General features: G+C 47.6%; 1 protein-coding gene across 1 annotated transcript; it reads left to right on the top strand.

Moving 5' to 3' along the window:
* Positions 1-1,372: 1,372 nt before the first annotated feature.
* On the top strand, positions 1,373-20,303 carry LOC109876463 (thrombospondin-2-like). Its single transcript, XM_031819723.1, has 11 exons — positions 1,373-1,476; positions 2,149-2,283; positions 3,406-3,624; positions 8,881-8,988; positions 9,158-9,215; positions 10,513-10,631; positions 12,148-12,382; positions 18,149-18,376; positions 18,482-18,612; positions 18,881-19,021; positions 20,059-20,303. The coding sequence occupies exons 2-11, from the start codon at positions 2,152-2,154 to the stop codon at positions 20,176-20,178; spliced, it is 1,491 nt and encodes a 496-aa protein (XP_031675583.1). The 5' UTR covers positions 1,373-1,476; positions 2,149-2,151; the 3' UTR covers positions 20,179-20,303.
* The last annotated feature ends 700 nt before the right edge of the window (positions 20,304-21,003 follow it).

Genomic DNA, 21,003 nt, shown 5'->3' with positions numbered 1-21,003 from the left:
GTCAGTCTCTCTCCTCCTCAAAGTGGAGGAGTCTCTGTCAGTCGCTCTCCTCCTCAAAGTGGAGGAGTCTATGTCAGTCTCTCTCCTCCTCAAAGTGGAGGAGTCTCTGTCAGTCTCTCTCCTCCTCAAAGTGGAGGAGTCTCTGTCAGTCTCTCTCCTCCTCAAAGTGGAGGAGTCTCTGTCAGTCGCTCTCCTCCTCAAAGTGGAGGAGTCTCTGTCAGTCTCTCTCCTCCTCAAAGTGGAGGAGTCTCTGTCAGTCTCTCCTCCTCAAAGTGGAGGCGTCTCTGTCAGTCTCTCTCCTCCTCAAAGTGGAGGAGTCTCTGTCAGTCTCTCTCCTCCTCAAAGTGGAGGAGTATCTGTCAGTCTCTCTCCTCCTCAAAGTGGAGGAGTCTCTGTCAGTCTCTCTCCTCCTCAAAGTGGAGGAGTCTCAGTCGGTCTCTCTCCTCCTCAAAGTGGAGAAGTCTCTGTCAGTCTCTCTCCTCCTCAAAGTGGAGGAGTCTCTGTCAGTCTCTCTCCTCCTCAAAGTGGAGGAGTCTCTGTCAGTCTCTCCTCCTCAAAGTGGAGGAGTCTCTGTCAGTCTCTCTCCTCCTCAAAGTGGAGGAGTCTCTGTCAGTCTCTCTCCTCCTCAAAGTGGAGGAGTCTCTGTCAGTCTCTCTCCTCCTCAAAGTGGAGGAGTCTCTGTCAGTCTCTCTCCTCCTCAAAGTGGAGGAGTCTCTGTCAGTCTCTCTCCTCCTCAAATGGAGTCTCTGTCAGTCTCTCTCCTCCTCAAAGTGGAGGAGCCTCTGTCAGATCAAGGTTTGTCTTGTTCATCAGATTGTCCACAGTATGGTCCCCAAGCACCTTGAAACAACTTTAACTTGGTCAGGGATAACAATAACTATTCCACTAGAAGGAATGAAACCAACACTGTTCCTTTTAGATTTAAGAGTGGTATGCCAAAAGATACCTTTTTGTACTCACCTGCCATTCTTTGGAATAGTCTTCAAAAATAACTTGAAATTCATAACCTCCATGGTCGGTTTCAAGTTCTCAATGAAAATAATCTCTAAATAGTAGCATGTGTGAAAAGAGAGGAGTATGCCTACAGTATGTGGGAGAAAAATCCTACTGTGTTTTCTATTGTGTAGAAGTTATTGCCGTATGAATATTAGGGATTGATTGTTGAATATATTAGGGCTGAATAAGACAAGGGTGATGTACCTGTCCAGAGTTGGTTATTATGGAACTCAATTATATTTCTGTCATTGTTTGTGTCCACTACCACTGGAGCGCTCTTGTCTGTTTTAACATTTTATAGTCAATTCTACCAATCATACTCTTTGGCCTTCCTCTCTCTCTCTCTGTGTAGACAGCTGTCTTTCTAGGCCCTGCTTCCCTGGGGTCTCCTGCCACTCTGAGACTGATGGCTCATGGGAATGTGGGCCCTGTCCACTGGGTTACCATGGAAATGGCTCTGTCTGTGAAGACCAGGATGAAGTAAATACACACACACACACACACACACACACACACACACACACACACACACACACACACACACACACACACACACACACACACACACACACACACACACAACCTCTATCTCTGTGTGTGTAGTGTGTGTTGCCAGGTGTGTGAAACCTCTCTCCTGTCCTCTAGTGTGTGTTGCAGGGTGTGTGTGACCTTTCTCCTGTAGTGTGTGTTGCAGGGTGTGTGTTTCCTCTCTCCTGTAGTGTGTGTTGCAGGGTGTGTGTAACCTCTCTCCTGTCCTACAGTGTGTGTTGCAGGGTGTGTAACCTCTCTCCTGTAGTGTGTGTTGCAGGGTGTGTGTAACCTCTCTCCTGTAGTGTGTGTTGCAGGGTGTGTGTAGCCTCTCTCCTGTCCTACAATGTGTGTTGCAGGGTGTGTGTGTGTAACCTCTCTCCTACAATGTGTGTTGCAGGGTGTGTGTGTAACCTCTCTCCTGTAGTGTGTGTTGCAGGGTCTGTGTAACCTCTCTCCTGTCCTGCAGTGTGTGTTGCAGGGTGTGTAACCTCTCTCCTACAGTGTGTGTTGTAGGGTGTGTGTGTAACCTCTCTCCTGTCCTGTAGTGTGTGTTGCAGTGTGTGTGTGTAACCTGTCTCCTGCAGTCTGTGTTGCAGGGTGTGTGTAACCTCTCTCCTGTAGTGTATGTTGCAGGGTGTGTGTGTGACCGAGTGTGTGAACACAGACCCAGGGTTCCACTGTCACCCCTGCCCCCCCCGATATCACGGCAACCAACCCTACGGTCTCGGACTGGAAGACGCCAACAACACAAAACAGGCCAGTGGTGGTGTGTGGTGTGGTGTGGTGTGTGGTGTAGTGTGGGGTGTGGTGTGTGTGGTGTGTGCTGTGGTGTGGTGTGGAGTGTGTGTGATGTGGGGTGTGGTATGATGTGGTGTGGTGTGGTGTGTGTGGTGGTGTGGAGTGTGGGGGTGTGTGTGGTGTGGGGTGGTGTGTGGTGTGGTGGTTTGGTGTGGAGTGTGGTTTGGTGTGTGTGGTGGTGTGGTGTGTGGTGTGGTGTGGAGTGTGATGTGGTGTGTGTGGTGTGGTGTGTGGTGAGGAGTGTGGTGTGGTGTGTGTGGTGTGGTGTGGGGTGTGTGGGGTGGTGTGGGGTGTGGTGTGTGTAGTAGTATGGTGTGGTGTGGTGTGTGGTGTGGTGTGTGTGGTGTGGGATGGGGTGGTGTGGTGTGTGGTGGTGTGGTGTGTGGGGTGTGTGGTGTGGGGTGGTGTGGTGAGTGGTGGTGTGGTGGTGTGGAGTGTGGTGGTGTGGAGTGGTGTGTGGTGTGGTGTGGTGTGTGTAGTGGTATGGTGTGTGTGGTGTGGTGTGTGTAGTGGTATGGTATGGGGTGGGGTGGTATGGTGTGGAGTGTGGTGTGTGGTGGTGTGGTATGGGGTGGTGTGGTATGGGGTGGTGTGGTGTGGGGTGATGTGGGGTGGTGTGGAGTGTGGTGGTGTGGTGTGGGGTGGTGTGTGGTGTGTGGGGTGTTGTGGTGTGGAGTGTGGTGTGGTGGTGTGGAGTGTGGTGTGGGGTGGGGTGGTGTGTGGTGTGGTGTGTGGAGTGTGGTGGTGTGGAGTGTGGGGTGGTGTGGAGTGTGGTGGTGTGGAGTGTGGTGTGGGGTGGTGTGGTGTGTGGTGTGTGGTGTGTGGTGTGTGGTGTGTGGTGTGGGGTGGTGTGGAGTGTGGGGTGGTGTGGAGTGTGGTGGTGTGGAGTGTGGTGTGGGGTGGTGTGGTGTGTGGTGTGTGGTGTGTGGTGTGGGGTGGTGTGGTGTGTGGAGTGTGGTGGTGTGGTGTGGGGTGGTGTGGTGTGTGGTGTGGGGTAGTGTGGGGTGGGGTGGTGTGTGTGTGTGTGTGTGTTTTGACTGTAAGTGTGTGTTGTAATTATAAGTGTGTTTCTGTGTTTAGGTCTGTGAGCCCCACAACCCCTGTAAAGATAATACACACCGTTGCAGTCAGCATGCGGAGTGTGTGTACCTGGGCGTGGCGTCTGAAACTGTGTATCGGTGTGTGTGTGGTGTTGGCTTCGCTGGGGACGGCTTCCTGTGTACTGAAGATTCTGACCTAGATGGCTGGCCCAATCATATCCTTCCCTGCCACCACAACACAACCTACCACTGTCTACAGGTACACACTAACACATACTTAGGCACACACCCAGGCACACACACATAACGTATCACTCATTCACACACTCTCACATACACACACACATAATGCATCACACACACACACACACACACACACACACACACACACACACACACACACACACACACACACACACACACACACACACACACACACACACACACACACACACACAGGGTACACTAGTGGTTAGAGCGTTGGACTAGTAATCGAAAGGTTCCAAGTTTGAATCCCTGAGCTGACAAGGTACAAATCTGTTGTTCTGCCCCTGAACAGGCAGTTAACCCGCTGTTCCTAGGCCGTCATTGAAAATAAGAATTTGTTCTTAACTGACTTGCCAAGTTAAATAAAGGTAAAATAAAAATTAAAAAACACACATACACACACATAACTCATACACACAAACACACACATACATAACTCACATACACACACACACACATAACTCATACACACAAACACACACATACATAACTCATATACACACACACACACATAACTCATACACACACACACATACATAACTCATACACACATACACACACATACATAACTCACATACACACACACACACATAACTCATACACACATACACACATACATAACTCATATACACACACACACACATAACTCATATACACACACACACATAACTCATATACACACACACACATAACTCATATACACACACACACACACATAACTCATATACACACACACACACATAACTCATATACACACACACACACACATACATAACTCACACACACACACACACACACACATAACTCATACACACACACACACACATAACTCATATACACACACACACACACATAACTCATACACACACACACACACACATAACTCATATACACACACACACACACATAACTCATACACACACACAACTGTATACGCTTAAGATTCACTTCGAAATAGGACATCTGTCTATGTACCGAGGATGTAGGGGGATACCTTTTAAACCTGCCACTAGCGGCAACAGTGAGCACTATTACCATCAAGTAGGTTTGGAGTTTACTAGGCCGTTGTGGACGGGGATGGCGGATGTGTGTACAGATAGACAGAACACTTCCACGTCCCACCACTGGGGAGCAGCATACACTAGGCCAGGTGCTGAGAGGGACAGTCAGTAATTGGTCACAGGTGTGAGAGAATGGGATTGGCTTTTGTATGCATTATTATTATTATTATTATTATTATTGGACTGGCCTAGCTATCCCTGGACCGTGGTTAGCTGTCTCCTAGCTATCCCTGGACCGTGGTTAGCTGTCTCCTAGCTATCCCTGGACCGTGGTTAGCTGTCTCCTAGCTATCCCTGGACCGTGGTTAGCTGTCTCCTAGCTATCCCTGGACCGTGGTTAGCTGTCTCCTAGCTATCCCTGGACCGTGGTTAGCTGTCTCCTAGCTATACCTGGACCGTGGTTAGCTGTCTCCTAGCTATACCTGGACCGTGGTTAGCTGTCTCCTAGCTATCCCTGGACCGTGGTTAGCTGTCTCCTAGCTATCCCTGGACCGTGGTTAGCTGTCTCCTAGCTATCCCTGGACCGTGGTTAGCTGTCTCCTAGCTATCCCTGGACCGTGGTTAGCTGTCTCCTAGCTATCCCTGGACCGTGGTTAGCTGTCTCCTAGCTATCCCTGGACCGTGGTTAGCTGTCTCCTAGCTATCCCTGGACCGTGGTTAGCTGTCTCCTAGCTATCCCTGGACCGTGGTTAGCTGTCTCCTAGCTATCCCTGGACCGTGGTTAGCTGTCTCCTAGCTATCCCTGGACCGTGGTTAGCTGTCTCCTAGCTATCCCTGGACCGTGGTTAGCTGTCTCCTAGCTATCCCTGGACCGTGGTTAGCTGTCTCCTAGCTATCCCTGGACCGTGGTTAGCTGTCTCCTAGCTATCCCTGGACCGTGGTTAGCTGTCTCCTAGCTATCCCTGGACCGTGGTTAGCTGTCTCCTAGCTATCCCTGGACCGTGGTTAGCTGTCTCCTAGCTATCCCTGGACCGTGGTTAGCTGTCTCCTAGCTATCCCTGGACCGTGGTTAGCTGTCTCCTAGCTATCCCTGGACCGTGGTTAGCTGTCTCCTAGCTATCCCTGGACCGTGGTTAGCTGTCTCCTAGCTATCCCTGGACCGTGGTTAGCTGTCTCCTAGCTATCCCTGGACCGTGGTTAGCTGTCTCCTAGCTATCCCTGGACCGTGGTTAGCTGTCTCCTAGCTATCCCTGGACCGTGGTTAGCTGTCTCCTAGCTATCCCTGGACCGTGGTTAGCTGTCTCCTAGCTATCCCTGGACCGTGGTTAGCTGTCTCCTAGCTATCCCTGGACCGTGGTTAGCTGTCTCCTAGCTATCCCTGGACCGTGGTTAGCTGTCTCCTAGCTATCCCTGGACCGTGGTTAGCTGTCTCCTAGCTATCCCTGGACCGTGGTTAGCTGTCTCCTAGCTATCCCTGGACCGTGGTTAGCTGTCTCCTAGCTATCCCTGGACCGTGGTTAGCTGTCTCCTAGCTATCCCTGGACCGTGGTTAGCTGTCTCCTAGCTATCCCTGGACCGTGGTTAGCTGTCTCCTAGCTATCCCTGGACCGTGGTTAGCTGTCTCCTAGCTATCCCTGGACCGTGGTTAGCTGTCTCCTAGCTATCCCTGGACCGTGGTTAGCTGTCTCCTAGCTATCCCTGGACCGTGGTTAGCTGTCTCCTAGCTATCCCTGGACCGTGGTTAGCTGTCTCCTAGCTATCCCTGGACCGTGGTTAGCTGTCTCCTAGCTATCCCTGGACCGTGGTTAGCTGTCTCCTAGCTATCCCTGGACCGTGGTTAGCTGTCTCCTAGCTATCCCTGGACCGTGGTTAGCTGTCTCCTAGCTATCCCTGGACCGTGGTTAGCTGTCTCCTAGCTATCCCTTGACCGTGGTTAGCTGTCTCCTAGCTATCCCTGGACCGTGGTTAGCTGTCTCCTAGCTATTCCTGGACCGTGGTTAGCTGTCTCCTAGCTATTCCTGGACCGTGGTTAGCTGTCTCCTAGCTATTCCTGGACCGTGGTTAGCTGTCTCCTAGCTATCCCTCGACCGTGGTTAGCTGTCTCCTAGCTATTCCTGGACCGTGGTTAGCTGTCTCCTAGCTATCCCTGGACCGTGGTTAGCTGTCTCCTAGCTATCCCTGGACCGTGGTTAGCTGTCTCCTAGCTATCCCTTGACCGTGGTTAGCTGTCTCCTAGCTATCCCTGGACCGTGGTTAGCCTTCTCCTAGCTATCCCTGGAACGTGGTTAGCTGTCTCCTAGCTATTCCTGGACCGTGGTTAGCTGTCTCCTAGCTATTCCTGGACCGTGGTTAGCTGTCTCCTAGCTATCCCTGGACCATGGTTAGCTGTCTCCTAGCTATTCCTGGACCATGGTTAGCTGTCTCCTAGCTATCCCTGGACCATGGTTAGCTGTCTCCCAGCTATCCATGAACCAGGGTTAGCTGTCTCCTAGGTACAGTGCCTTGCAAAAGTATTCACCCCCTTGGCATTTTTACTATGTTGTTGCATTACAACCTGTAATTTAAATGTATTTGGATTTCATGGAATGGACCTACACAAAATAGTCCAAAATGGTGAAGTGAAAAATATTACTTGGTTCCAGAACATAAAAATAAAAAAAGTGGTGCGTGCATATGTATTCACCCCCTTTGCTATGAAGCCCCTAAATCAAATCTGGTGCAACCAAATACCTTCAGATGTCACATAACTAGTTAAATAAAGTCCACCTGTGTGCAATCTAACTGTCACATGATCTCAGTATATATACACCTGTTCTGAAATGCCCCAGAGTCTGCAACACCACTAAACAAGGGGCACCACCAAGCAAGTGACACCATGAAGACCAAGGAGCTCACCAAACAGGTCAGGGACAACGTTGTGGAGATGTACAGATCAGGGTTGGGGTATAAAAAAATATCAGAAACTTTGAACATCCCACTGAGCACCATTAATCCATTATTAAAGAATGGAAAGCATATGGCACAACAACAAACCTGCCAAGAGAGGGCCGTCCTCCAAAACTCACGGACCAGGCAAGGAGGGCGGGCATTAAACAGAGAGGCAACAAAGAGACCAAAGATAACCCTGATGGATCTGCAAAGCTCCACAGCGGAGACTGGAGTATCTGTCCGTAGGACCACTTTAAGCCGTACACTCCCCAGAGCTGGGCTTTACAGAAGAGTGTCCAGAAAAAAGCCATTGTTTAAAGAAGTAAGCAAACACATTTGGTGTTCGCCAAAAGGCATGTGAGAGACTCCCCAAACATATGGAAGAAGGTACTCACGTCAGATGAGACTAAAATTTAGCTTTTTTGGCCATCAAGGAAAACGCTATGTCTGGGGCAAAACAAACACCTCTTATCGCCCCGAGAACACCATCCCCACAGTGAAGCATGGTAGTGGCAGCATCATGCTGTGGGGGTGTTTTTCATCGGCAGGGACTGAGAAACTGGTCAGAATTGAAGGAATGATTGATGGCGCTAAATACAGGGAAATTCTTGAGGGAAACCTGTTTCAGTCTTCCAGAGATTTGAGACTGGGACGGAGGTTCACCTTCCAGCAAGACAATGACCCTAAGCATACTGCTAAAGCAACACAACACATGGTTTAAGGGGAAACGTTTAAAAGCCCAGACCTCAATCCAATTGAGAAGCTGTGGCATGACTTAAAGATTCCTGTATACCAGTGGAACCCATCCAACTTGAAGGAGCTGGAGTAGATTGGTCTTGAAGAGTGGGCAAAAATCCCAGTGGCTAGATGTGCCAAGCTTATAGAGACATACCCCAAGAGACTTGCAGCTGTAATTGCTGCAAAAAGTGGCTCTACAAAGTATTGACTTTGGGGGGGGTGAATAGTTATGCACGCTCAAGTTTTCAGTTTTTTTGTCTTATTTCTTGTCTGTTTCACAATGAGAAATAGTGTGCATCTTCAAAGTGGTAGGCATGTGTAAATCAAATGATACAAACCCCCCCAAAATCCATTTTAATTCCAGGTTGTAAGGCAACAAAATAGGAAAAATGCCAAGGGGGGTGAATACTTTTGCAAGCCGCTGTACGTGTGTCTAACACCATGCTGGGCTCACTGCTACTTACGGCCATGTAAAATAGACAGATTATGGAACAGTTAGTCAAGCCCAGAACCCCTACAATAACATTTGATTGATTTGATTGAATATATAATAACTGAGCTGTATTGTGATTGCCTAACAGGATAACTGCCCCGCCCTGCCAAACTCCGGACAGGAAGACCTTGACAATGATCGCCTTGGAGATGCCTGTGACCCTGATGACGACAACGACAATGTCTTAGATGAGAGGGTGAGGGTGAGGCTTTGTGTGTGTGTTTCTGTGTGTGTGTTTATTCCATTGTGTGTATGCTCCCTAGGATAACTGCCCTGGACACTACAACCCCCATCAGTTTGACTCTGACAGAGATGGAGTTGGAGACCGCTGTGATAACTGTCCCTTCACCCCCAACCCTTTACAGACTGATACAGACAGCAACGGAGAGGGAGACGCCTGCAGTATCGACATGGATGGAGACGGTTTGTTTGTGTTTGTGTGTGTGTGTGTGTGTGTGTGTGTGTGTGTGTGTGTGTGTGTGTGTGTGTGTGTGTGTGTGTGTGTGTGTGTGTGTGTGTGTGTGTGTGTGTGTGTGTGTGTGTGTGTGTGTGTGTGTGTGCAGGGTTGGGTAGGTTACTTTCTAAATGTTATTTGTTAGAAGTTACCAGTCCAAAATTGTCATCTGTAAAATAACTTTAGATTACCCAACCTCACTAAACTTAATCTTATTACTTTCAGTTACTTTTGGATACTTCCCCCTTAACAGGAGTAGATGAAGACACAAGGGATCCACCAAATGCATTTGGTGTCATCATAGTGGTCTCTGATTGGTGGTCATCATTGGTGTCATCATAGTGGTGTCTGACATGGGGTCGTCATTTGGTGTCATCATAGTGGTCTCTGATTGGTGGTCATCATTTGGTGTCATCACAGTGGTGTCTGACCTGTGGTCATCATTTGGTGTCATCATAATGGTCTCTGATTGGTGGTCATCATTTGGTGTCATCCCAGTGGTGTCTGACCTGTGGTCATCATTTGGTGTCATCATAATGGTCTCTGATTGGTGGTCATCGTTTGGTGTCATCATAGTGGTTTCTGACCTGTGGTCATCATTTGGTGTCATCATAGTGGTGTCTGAAATGTGGTCATCATTTGGTGTCATCATAGTGGTCTCTGATTGGTGGTCATCATTTGGTGTCATCTTAGTGGTGTCTGACCTGTGGTCATCATTTGGTGTCATCATAGTGGTGTCTGACCTGTGGTCATCATTTGGTGTCATCATAGTGGTCTCTGATTGGTGGTCATCATTTGGTGTCATCATAGTGGTGTCTGACCTGTGGTCATCATTTGGTGTCATCATAGTGGTCTCTGATTGGTGGTCATCATTTGGTGTCATCATAGTGGTCTCTGATTGGTGACCTGTGGTCAGACTCGCTCAGGTGGAACAAACTTTAACTTGCAACTTTTTTCAGAGCTGAATTGAATGTCATTGAGAAAACAGAAAGGTGTCAATGTATTTTTTTTGGTGCAAAAATTATTTCTGAAATTAAAAGTAATTCTAAAAGTATTCATGTCATTTTTCAAAAGTATCTGTAATTTGATTACAATATATTGGTAACTGATTACAGTGTGTGTGTGTGTGTGTGTGTCCCTTCTGGTCCTAAAGCATACAGACATACACAACAAACAACAAGGAAATGACTCATGTAGCTTTAGTCTCACCCTAACCCATTCCTTCACATGGTAGATGTGTGTGTGTTTGTCTGTGTGTTTGTGTAGAGATGCTGAACGAGCATGATAACTGTCCCTTGCTGTATAACACTGAGCAGAGAGATACAGACCTGGACGGAGTGGGGGACCAATGTGACAACTGTCCTTTCGTGCACAACCCTACACAGGTACGCACGCACACACACACACACACACACACACACACACACACACACACACACACACACACACACACACAGGTAAACAGACACCGTTGAATGTACACAACACACACATTAAAAACCAAACACCATGGTCTATAGATTAAAACTAGACACCGTGGTCTACAGATTAAAACCAGACACCGTGGTCTACAGATTAAAACCAGACACCATGGTCTACAGATTAAAACCAGAACCATGGTCTAAAGATTAAAACCAGACACCATGGTCTACAGATTAAAACCAGACACTGTGGTCTACAGATTAAAACCAGACACCGTGGTCTAAAGATTCAAACCAGACACCGTGGCCTATAGATAAAAACCAGACACCGTGGTCTATAGATTAAAACCAGACACCGTGGTCTACAGATTAAAACCAGACACCGTGGTCTATAGATTAAAACCAGACACCGTGGCCTATAGATAAAAACCAGACACCGTGGTCTATAGACTAAAACGAGACACCATGGTCTATAGATTCAAACCAGACACCGTGGCCTATAGATTAAAACTAAATACCATGGCCTATAGATTAAAACCAGACACCGCGGTCTCCAGTTTAAAACCGGACACCGTGGTCTATAGATTAAAACCAGAAACCGTGGTCTACAGATTCAAACCAGACACCGTGGTCCATAGATTAAAAGCAGACACCGTGGTCTATAGATTAAAACCAGACACCGTGGTCTATAGACTAAAACGAGACTCCATGGTCTATAGATTCAAACCAGACACCGTGGCCTATAGATTAAAACTAAACACCATGGCCTATAGATTAAAACCAGACACTGTGGTCTATAGATTAAAGCCCGACACCGTGGTCTATAGATTAAAACCAGACCCCGCGGTCTCCAGTTTAAAACCAGACACCGTGGTCTATAGATTAAAACCCGACACCGTGGTCTATAGATTAAAACCAGAAACCGTGGTCTACAGATTCAAACCAGACACCATGGTCTATAGATTAAAAGCAGACAAAGTGGTCTATAGATTAAAACCCGACACCGTGGTCTATAGATTTAAACCAGACACCGTGGTCTGCAGATTAAAACCAGACACCATGGTCTATAGATTAAAACCAGCTGGCGCGGTCTCCAGTTTAAATTCAGCTGGCGCGGTCTCCAATTTAGAGCCAGACACCGCGGTCTCCAGTTTAAATCCAGCTGGCACGGTCTCCAGTTTAAAGCCAGACACCGTGGTCTCCAGTTTAAAGTCAGACACCGTAGTTTCCAGTTTAAAGTCAGACACCGCGGTCTCCAGTTTAAAGTCAGACACCGTGGTCTCCAGTTTAAAGTCAGACACCGCGGTCTCCAGTTTAAAGTCAGACACCGTGGTCTCCAGTTTAAAGTCAGACACCGTGGTCTCCAGTTTAAAGTCAGACACCGTGGTCTCCAGTTCAGCTCAGTAATCTGAACAAAGTAGTAGGGACCTTTTTGGACTGCAGTATTGCTAACCAGGTGTGTTTGTCTGTTTTTGTGTAGACTGATTCAGACAGTGATCTGGTTGGTGATCACTGTGATGATAATGAGGATATAGATGAGGACGGTCATCAGAACTCCCTCGACAACTGTCGCTACGTTGCCAATAGCAACCAGGTTGACCATGACAGAGATGGCATTGGCGACGCCTGCGACCATGATGATGACAACGATGGGATCCCTGATGACCGTGACAACTGCCGACTTGTGCCGAACGCTGACCAAATAGACGCAGACAGTCAGTACACAGACACACACACGCACGCACGCACACACGCACACACACACGCACACACGCACACACACACGCACACACGCACACACACACGCACGCACGCACACACGCGCGCACGCACACACGCACACACGCACGCACACACGCACGCACGCACGCACGCACGCACACACGCACGCACACACACACAAAAGGTCCCTACTCCTTTGTTCAGATTGCTGAGCTGAACTGGAGACCGCGCCGGCTGTTTTCAAACTGGAGACCGCGCCGGCTGTTTTCAAACTGGAGACCGCTCCAGCTGGTTTTAAACACACACACACACACCAGTCATCAGCATGGGCGCGCAAAGGCAGTCTCACATATCCTGATTAGTGACCAGAAAGCCCCTGTTTTCTTTTACCAGAACAATTCTGGGGATTTAATTGATCATGATCATATTCCAGCGAGACCTAGTTTGGGTTATAACTCTATTCCTCAGTGGTGGGACTGGCTATATGTCTACAGATGGCTGGGTTATAACTCTATTCCTCAGTGGTGGGACTGGCTATATGTCTACAGATGGCTGGGTTATAACTCTATACCTCAGTGGTGGGACTGGCTATATGTCTACAGATGGCTGGGTTATAACTCTATTCCTCAGTGGTGGGACTGGCTATATGTCTACAGATGGCTGGGTTATAACTCTATACCTCAGTGGTGGGACTGGCTATATGTCTACAGATGGCTGGGTTATAACTCTATTCCTCAGTGGTGGGACTGGCTATATGTCTACAGATGGCTGGGTTATAACTCTATTCCTCAGTGGTGGGACTGGCTATATGTCTAATGATGGCTGGGTTATAACTCTATTCCTCAGTGGTGGGACTGGCTATATGTCTACAGATGGCTGGGTTATAACTCTATTCCTCAGTGGTGGGACTGGCTATATGTCTACAGATGGCTGGGTTATAACTCTATTCCTCAGTGGTGGGACTGGCTATATGTCTACAGATGGCTGGGTTATAACTCTATTCCTCAGTGGTGGGACTGGCTATATGTCTACAGATGGCTGGGTTATAACTCTATACCTCAGTGGTGGGACTGGCTATATGTCTACAGATGGCTGGGTTATAACTCTATACCTCAGTGGTGGGACTGGCTATATGTCTACAGATGGCTGGGTTATAACTCTATACCTCAGTGGTGGGACTGGCTATATGTCTACAGATGGCTGGGTTATAACTCTATTCCTCAGTGGTGGGACTGGCTATATGTCTACAGATGGCTGGGTTATAACTCTATTCCTCAGTGGTGGGACTGGCTATATGTCTACAGATGGCTGGGTTATAACTCTATTCCTCAGTGGTGGGACTGGCTATATGTCTACAGATGGCTGGGTTATAACTCTATACCTCAGTGGTGGGACTGGCTATATGTCTACAGATGGCTGGGTTATAACTCTATTCCTCAGTGGTGGGACTGGCTATATGTCTACAGATGGCTGGGTTATAACTCTATACCTCAGTGGTGGGACTGGCTATATGTCTACAGATGGCTGGGTTATAACTCTATTCCTCAGTGGTGGGACTGACTATATGTCTACAGATGGCTGGGTTATAACTCTATTCCTCAGTGGTGGGACTGGCTATATGTCTACAGATGGCTGGGTTATAACTCTATTCCTCAATGGTGGGACTGGCTATATGTCTAATGATGGCTGGGTTATAACTCTATACCTCAGTGGTGGGACTGGCTATATGTCTAATGATGGCTGGGTTATAACTCTATACCTCAGTGGTGGGACTGGCTATATGTCTAATGATGGCTGGGTTATAACTCTATTCCTCAGTGGTGGGACTGGCTATATGTCTACAGATGGCTGGGTTATAACTCTATACCTCAGTGGTGGGACTGGCTATATGTCTACAGATGGCTGGGTTATAACTCTATACCTCAGTGGTGGGACTGGCTATATGTCTACAGATGGCTGGGTTATAACTCTATTCCTCAGTGGTGGGACTGGCTATATGTCTACAGATGGCTGGGTTATAACTCTATACCTCAGTGGTGGGACTGGCTATATGTCTAATGATGGCTGGGTTATAACTCTATTCCTCAGTGGTGGGACTGGCTATATGTCTACAGATGGCTGGGTTATAACTCTATTCCTCAGTGGTGGGACTGGCTATATGTCTAATGATGGCTGGGTTATAACTCTATACCTCAGTGGTGGGACTGGCTATATGTCTACAGATGGCTGGGTTATAACTCTATTCCTCAGTGGTGGGACTGGCTATATGTCTACAGATGGCTGGGTTATAACTCTATTCCTCAGTGGTGGGACTGGCTATATGTCTACAGATGGCTGGGTTATAACTCTATTCCTCAGTGGTGGGACTGGCTATATGTCTACAGATGGCTGGGTTATAACTCTATTCCTCAGTGGTGGGACTGGCTATATGTCTACAGATGGCTGGGTTATAACTCTATTCCTCAGTGGTGGGACTGGCTATATGTCTACAGATGGCTGGGTTATAACTCTATTCCTCAGTGGTGGGACTGGCTATATGTCTACAGATGGCTGGGTTATAACTCTATTCCTCAGTGGTGGGACTGGCTATATGTCTACAGATGGCTGGGTTATAACTCTATTCCTCAGTGGTGGGACTGGCTATATGTCTACAGATGGCTGGGTTATAACTCTATTCCTCAGTGGTGGGACTGGCTATATGTCTACAGATGGCTGGGTTATAACTCTATTCCTCAGTGGTGGGACTGGCTATATGTCTACAGATGGCTGGGTTATAACTCTATTCCTCAGTGGTGGGACTGGCTATATGTCTACAGATGGCTGGGTTATAACTCTATTCCTCAGTGGTGGGACTGGCTATATGTCTACAGATGGCTGGGTTATAACTCTATTCCTCAGTGGTGGGACTGACTATATGTCTAATGATGGCTGGGTTATAACTCTATTCCTCAGTGGTGGGACTGGCTATATGTCTACAGATGGCTGGGTTATAACTCTATTCCTCAGTGGTGGGACTGGCTATATGTCTACAGATGGCTGGGTTATAACTCTATTCCTCAGTGGTGGGACTGGCTATATGTCTACAGATGGCTGGGTTATAACTCTATACCTCAGTGGTGGGACTGGCTATATGTCTACAGATGGCTGGGTTATAACTCTATTCCTCAGTGGTGGGACTGGCTATATGTCTACAGATGGCTGGGTTATAACTCTATTCCTCAGTGGTGGGACTGGCTATATGTCTACAGATGGCTGGGTTATAACTCTATTCCTCAGTGGTGGGACTGGCTATATGTCTACAGATGGCTGGGTTATAACTCTATTCCTCAGTGGTGGGACTGGCTATATGTCTACAGATGGCTGGGTTATAACTCTATTCCTCAGTGGTGGGACTGGCTATATGTCTACAGATGGCTGGGTTATAACTCTATTCCTCAGTGGTGGGACTGGCTATATGTCTACAGATGGCTGGGTTATAACTCTATTCCTCAGTGGTGGGACTGGCTATATGTCTAATGATGGCTGGGTTATAACTCTATTCCTCAGTGGTGGGACTGGCTATATGTCTAATGATGGCTGGGTTATAACTCTATTCCTCAGTGGTGGGACTGACTATATGTCTAATGATGGCTGGAACATCTCACTGAAGATGTAACATATTCGGGTGAATGAATGCTAGGGCTAACCCCAACCCTAAACCCAACCCTCTAACCCTAACCTCAACCCTAAACCCAACCCTCTAAACCTAACCCCAACCCTAAACCCAACCCTCTAACCATAACCCCAACCCTCTAACCCTAACCCCAACCCTCTAACCCTAACCACAACCCCAACCCTCTAACCCTAACCCCAACCCTCTAACCCTAACCCCAACCCTCTAACACCCTAATCCCAACCCTCTAACCCTAACCCCAACACTCTAACCCTAACCCTAATCCCAACCCTCTAACCATAACCCCAACCCTCTAACCCTAACCCAACCCTCTAACCATAACCCTCTAACCCTAACCCCAACCCTCTAACCCTAACCCTCTAACCCCAACCCCCTAACCCCAACCCTCTAACCCCAACCCTCTAACCCTAACCCCAACCCTCTAACCCTAACCTCAACCCTCTAACCCTAACCCTCTAACCCCAATCCTCTAACCCCAATCCTCTAACCCCAACCCTCTAACCCCAACCCTCTAACCCTAACCCCAACCCTCTAACCCCAACCCTCTAACCCCAACCCTCTAACCCCAACCCTCTAACCCTAACCCCAACCCTCTAACCCCAACCCTCTAACCCTAACCCTCTAACCCTAACCCCAACCCCAACACTCTAACCCCAACCCCAACCCATACAGGTAGGGTTAGGCTTGCTCTGGACTCCAGTGAACTGACAATGTGACATGATATCCCCAGTTGATATTGACTGGGAACATGAATGACTTTCAGCTCAAAATGTTGGTTTTAAAACGCTGTTTATTTCAAAAAATAGAAAATGTTGTTACCTTGGGAATGACTATACGGTTCTATCTGCATAGTTCTTAGATATTGACCATCAGTGTTCACATCTCAGAACTGTTTTGTAGTGAATTCTTCTTTCTTAAGAAATGTATTATGATCATCAGACAAATTACTGTCATCACTGAACAACAATGTGACAATATCATTTACTTTAACATTTCTGACAGTGTAGTGTTTTTCTGCTTGCATACCATTATTGCTGGCTAGATTAGCCTACACCATACTTAGAGGGAGATGGCAAAGACATGTTCTGATTGGTCCATCTGTATTTGTTCAGGCCAGTGATTGAATTGCAGATATAATCATATAGCACCAAGTTCAAATGGGTTTATGTAGATAGAACCTTCTAGTCCCAAGGTCTCCACTTGTGGATAGAACCTTCTAGTCCCATGGTCTCCACTTGTGGATAGAACCTTCTTGTCCCATGGTCTCCACTTGGAGATAGAACCTTCTAGTCCCATGGTCTCCACGTGTAAATAGAACCTTCTAGTCCCAAGGTCTCCACTTGTGGATAGAACCTTCTTGTCCCATGGTCTCCACTTGTAGATAGAACCTTCCAGTCCCAAGGTCTCCACTTCTAGATAGAACATTCTCGTCCCAAGGTCTCCACTTGAAGATAGAACCTTCTCGTCCCAAGGTCTCCACTTGTAGTTGAACAAGTCATTGCATGTATATATTTTTTTAATCGACTTGAAAAAATGTGTGACTCGACTTACTCTTAGAATGCACGACTTGGCCTGGACTCGAGACTCGACCCTTTCTACTTGGGACTCGACTTGAGACTCGTACCTTGTGACTTGAAACTTGCTTGTGATTCAAATAATAGTGACTCTGACACACAAACACGCACATATACACACACCACATATACACACACACACACACACACACACACACATATACACACACACCACATTATTAGTGTGTTTGTACCGTTATCAGTCTCTGTAAGGATGACTTTGATAATGATATTACCTCTCTCTCTCCTCTGTCTCTAGATGATGGTCGTGGTGATGCTTGTAAAGATTACTTTGATAATGATATTACTCTCTCTCCTCTCCCTGTCTCTCTCTCCTCTCCCTCTCTCTCTCTCTCCTCTGTCTCTCTCTCCTCTCCCTGTCTCTCTCCCTGTCTCTCTCTCCTCTCCTCTGTCTCTCTCTCTCCTCTCCCTCTCTCTCTCCTCTGTCTCTCTCTCCTCTCCCTGTCTCTCTCCTCTCCCTGTCTCCCTGTCTGTCTCTCCTCTGTCTCTAGATGATGGTCGTGGTGATGCTTGTAAGGATGACTTTGATAATGACAGTATACCAGATGCACTAGATGTTTGCTCAGAGAACAGTGGTATTGGAGTTACAGACTTCAGGAAGTTTCAGACGGTTCTGTTGGACCCTCGGGGGACCACTCAGTCTGACCCTCTGTGGGTGGTCCGAGGACACGGAACCGAACTGCTACAGACTGCAAACTCTGACCCTGGCATCGCCTTGGGTACGACCCCTAACCTCTTACCTAAGGCCGCATTAACGCTGATCTGGGTGGTGTTTGTGTAGTTTTCATGTGCGTTTGTGAATGCGTGTGCGTGTGTGTTCTCAGGTTTTGATGAGTTCCGTGCGGTAGACTTCAGTGGGACATTCTACGTGAACACAGACCGTGATGATGACTATGTAGGGTTTGTGTTCTCCTTCCAGTCCAGCAGACGGTTCTACGTTGTCATGTGGAAACAGGTCAGTCAGGAGTAAACACACACACTGACCTCTGACCTCTAACCCTGCCCGGTCAGCCAGTCCTGACCTCTTACCTCAAACCTCTAACTTCTAACCAAATCAAATCAAATCAAATTTATTTATATAGCCCTTCGTACATCAGCTGATATCTCAAAGTGCTGTACAGAAACCCAGCCTAAAACCCCAAACAGCAAGCAATGTAGGTGTAGAAGCAGGTGTAACCCTGCACAGTCAGCCAGGCCTAACTTCTAACCTCTAACCCTGCCAGGTCAGCCAGGCTTACTGGGAGAAGAGTCCTTCCAGGGCATTTGGGAACGCTGGTGTCTCTCTCAAAGTGGTCAACTCAAGCTCAGGCCCTGGGGAGGCCCTCCGCAACGCTCTGTGGCACACAGGAAACACCATACAGCAGGTACACACAGGAAACACCACACAGCAGGTACACACAGGAAACACCACACAGCAGGTACACCCAGAAAACACCACACAGCAGGTACACACAGGAAACACCACACAGCAGGTAAACCCAGGAAACACCACACAGCAGGTACACACAGGAAACACAATACAGAAGGTACACAGCAGGTACAAACAGGAAACACCACACAGCAGGTACAAACAGCAGGTACACACGGGAAACATTATACAGCAGGTAACATAGGAAACACTACACAGCAGGTACACAAGGAAACACCACACAGCAGGTACACACAGGAAACTCTACACAGCAGGTACACACAGGAAACAACATACAGCAGGTACACACAGGAAACACTGTACAGCAGGTACACACAAGAAACACTACACAGCAGGTACACACAGGAAACACCACATAGCAGGTACACACAGCAAACACCACACAGCAGGTACACACAGGAAACACCACACAGCAGGTACACACAGGAAACACCATACAGCAGGTACACACAGGAAACACCACACAGCAGGTACACACATCAGGTACACACAGGAAACACCACACAGCAGGTACATCCAGGAAACACCACACAGCAGGTGCACACAGCAGGTACACACAGGAAACATTATACAGCAGGTACACACAGGAAACACTATACAGCAGGTACACAAGGAAGCACCACACAGCAGGTACACACAGGAAACACCACACAGCAGGTACACACAGCAAACACCACACAGCACGTACACACAGGAAACACCATACAGCAGGTACACACAGGAAACACCACACAGCAGGTACACACAGGAAACACCACACAGAAGGTACACACAGGAAACACCACACAGCAGGTACACACAGGAAACACCATACGACGGGTACACACAGGAAACACCACATAGCGGGTACACACAGCAGGTACACACAGGAAACACCACACAGTAGGTACATGCAGGAAACACCATACAGCAGGTACACACAGGACACACACCTCTAACCCTGAAGTAAACCTATGTGTTGTGGGTCCTTAGGTTCGCACACTGTGGCACGACCCCAACAACATGGGCTGGAAGGACTACACTGCCTACCGCTGGCACCTCATCCACCGACCCAAGACCGGCTTCATAAGGTACTTAACCTCCAACCCATAACACAAACCCTAACTCTAACCCTAACCCTAACCCTCTAACCCTTACCCTAACCCTAACTCCAACCCTTACCCTAACTCTAACCCTAACCCAAAAAAGGCCCATAGGCCCATAGGCCAAAAAGCCACTGCCCTGGCCTGGCCTGGCCTGGGACAAAAGCCACTGCCCTGGCCTGGTACCTCCATATGCATATTTTTTAAATTTTTTTATTTTATTTTACCTTTATTTAACCAGGTAGGCAAGTTGAGAACAAGTTCTCATTTACAATTGCGACCTGGCCAAGATAAAGCAAAGCAGTTCGACAGATAAAACGACACAGAGTTACACATGGAGTAAAAAAAACATACAGTCAATAATGCAGTATAAACAAGTCTATATACAATGTGAGCAAATGAGGGTGAGAAGGGAGGTAAAGGCAAAAAAGGCCATGATGGCAAGTAAATACAATATAGCAAGTAAAATACTGGAATGGTAGTTTTGCAATGGAAGAATGTGCAAAGTAGAAATAAAAATAATGGGGTGCAAGGAGCAAAATAAATAAATAAATAAAAATTAAATACAGTTGGGAAAGAGGTAGTTGTTTGGGCTAAATTATAGGTGGGCTATGTACAGGTGCAGTAATCTGTGAGCTGCTCTGACAGTTGGTGCTTAAAGCTAGTGAGGAGATAAGGTGTTTCCAGTTTCAGAGATTTTTGTAGTTTCGTTCAGTCATTGGCAGCAGAGAACTGGAAGGAGAGGCGGCCAAAGAAAGAATTGGTTTGGGGGTGACTAGAGAGATATACCTGCTGGAGGCGTGTGCTACAGGTGGAGATGCTATGGTGACCAGCG

This window comes from Oncorhynchus kisutch, unplaced genomic scaffold (genome assembly GCF_002021735.2).
Source record: "Oncorhynchus kisutch isolate 150728-3 unplaced genomic scaffold, Okis_V2 scaffold2493, whole genome shotgun sequence".
In the NCBI taxonomy this organism is placed as follows: Eukaryota; Metazoa; Chordata; class Actinopteri; order Salmoniformes; family Salmonidae; genus Oncorhynchus; species Oncorhynchus kisutch.
Note: the sequence above shows the minus strand (reverse complement) of the source record. Positions and strands in the feature narration are given on the sequence as shown.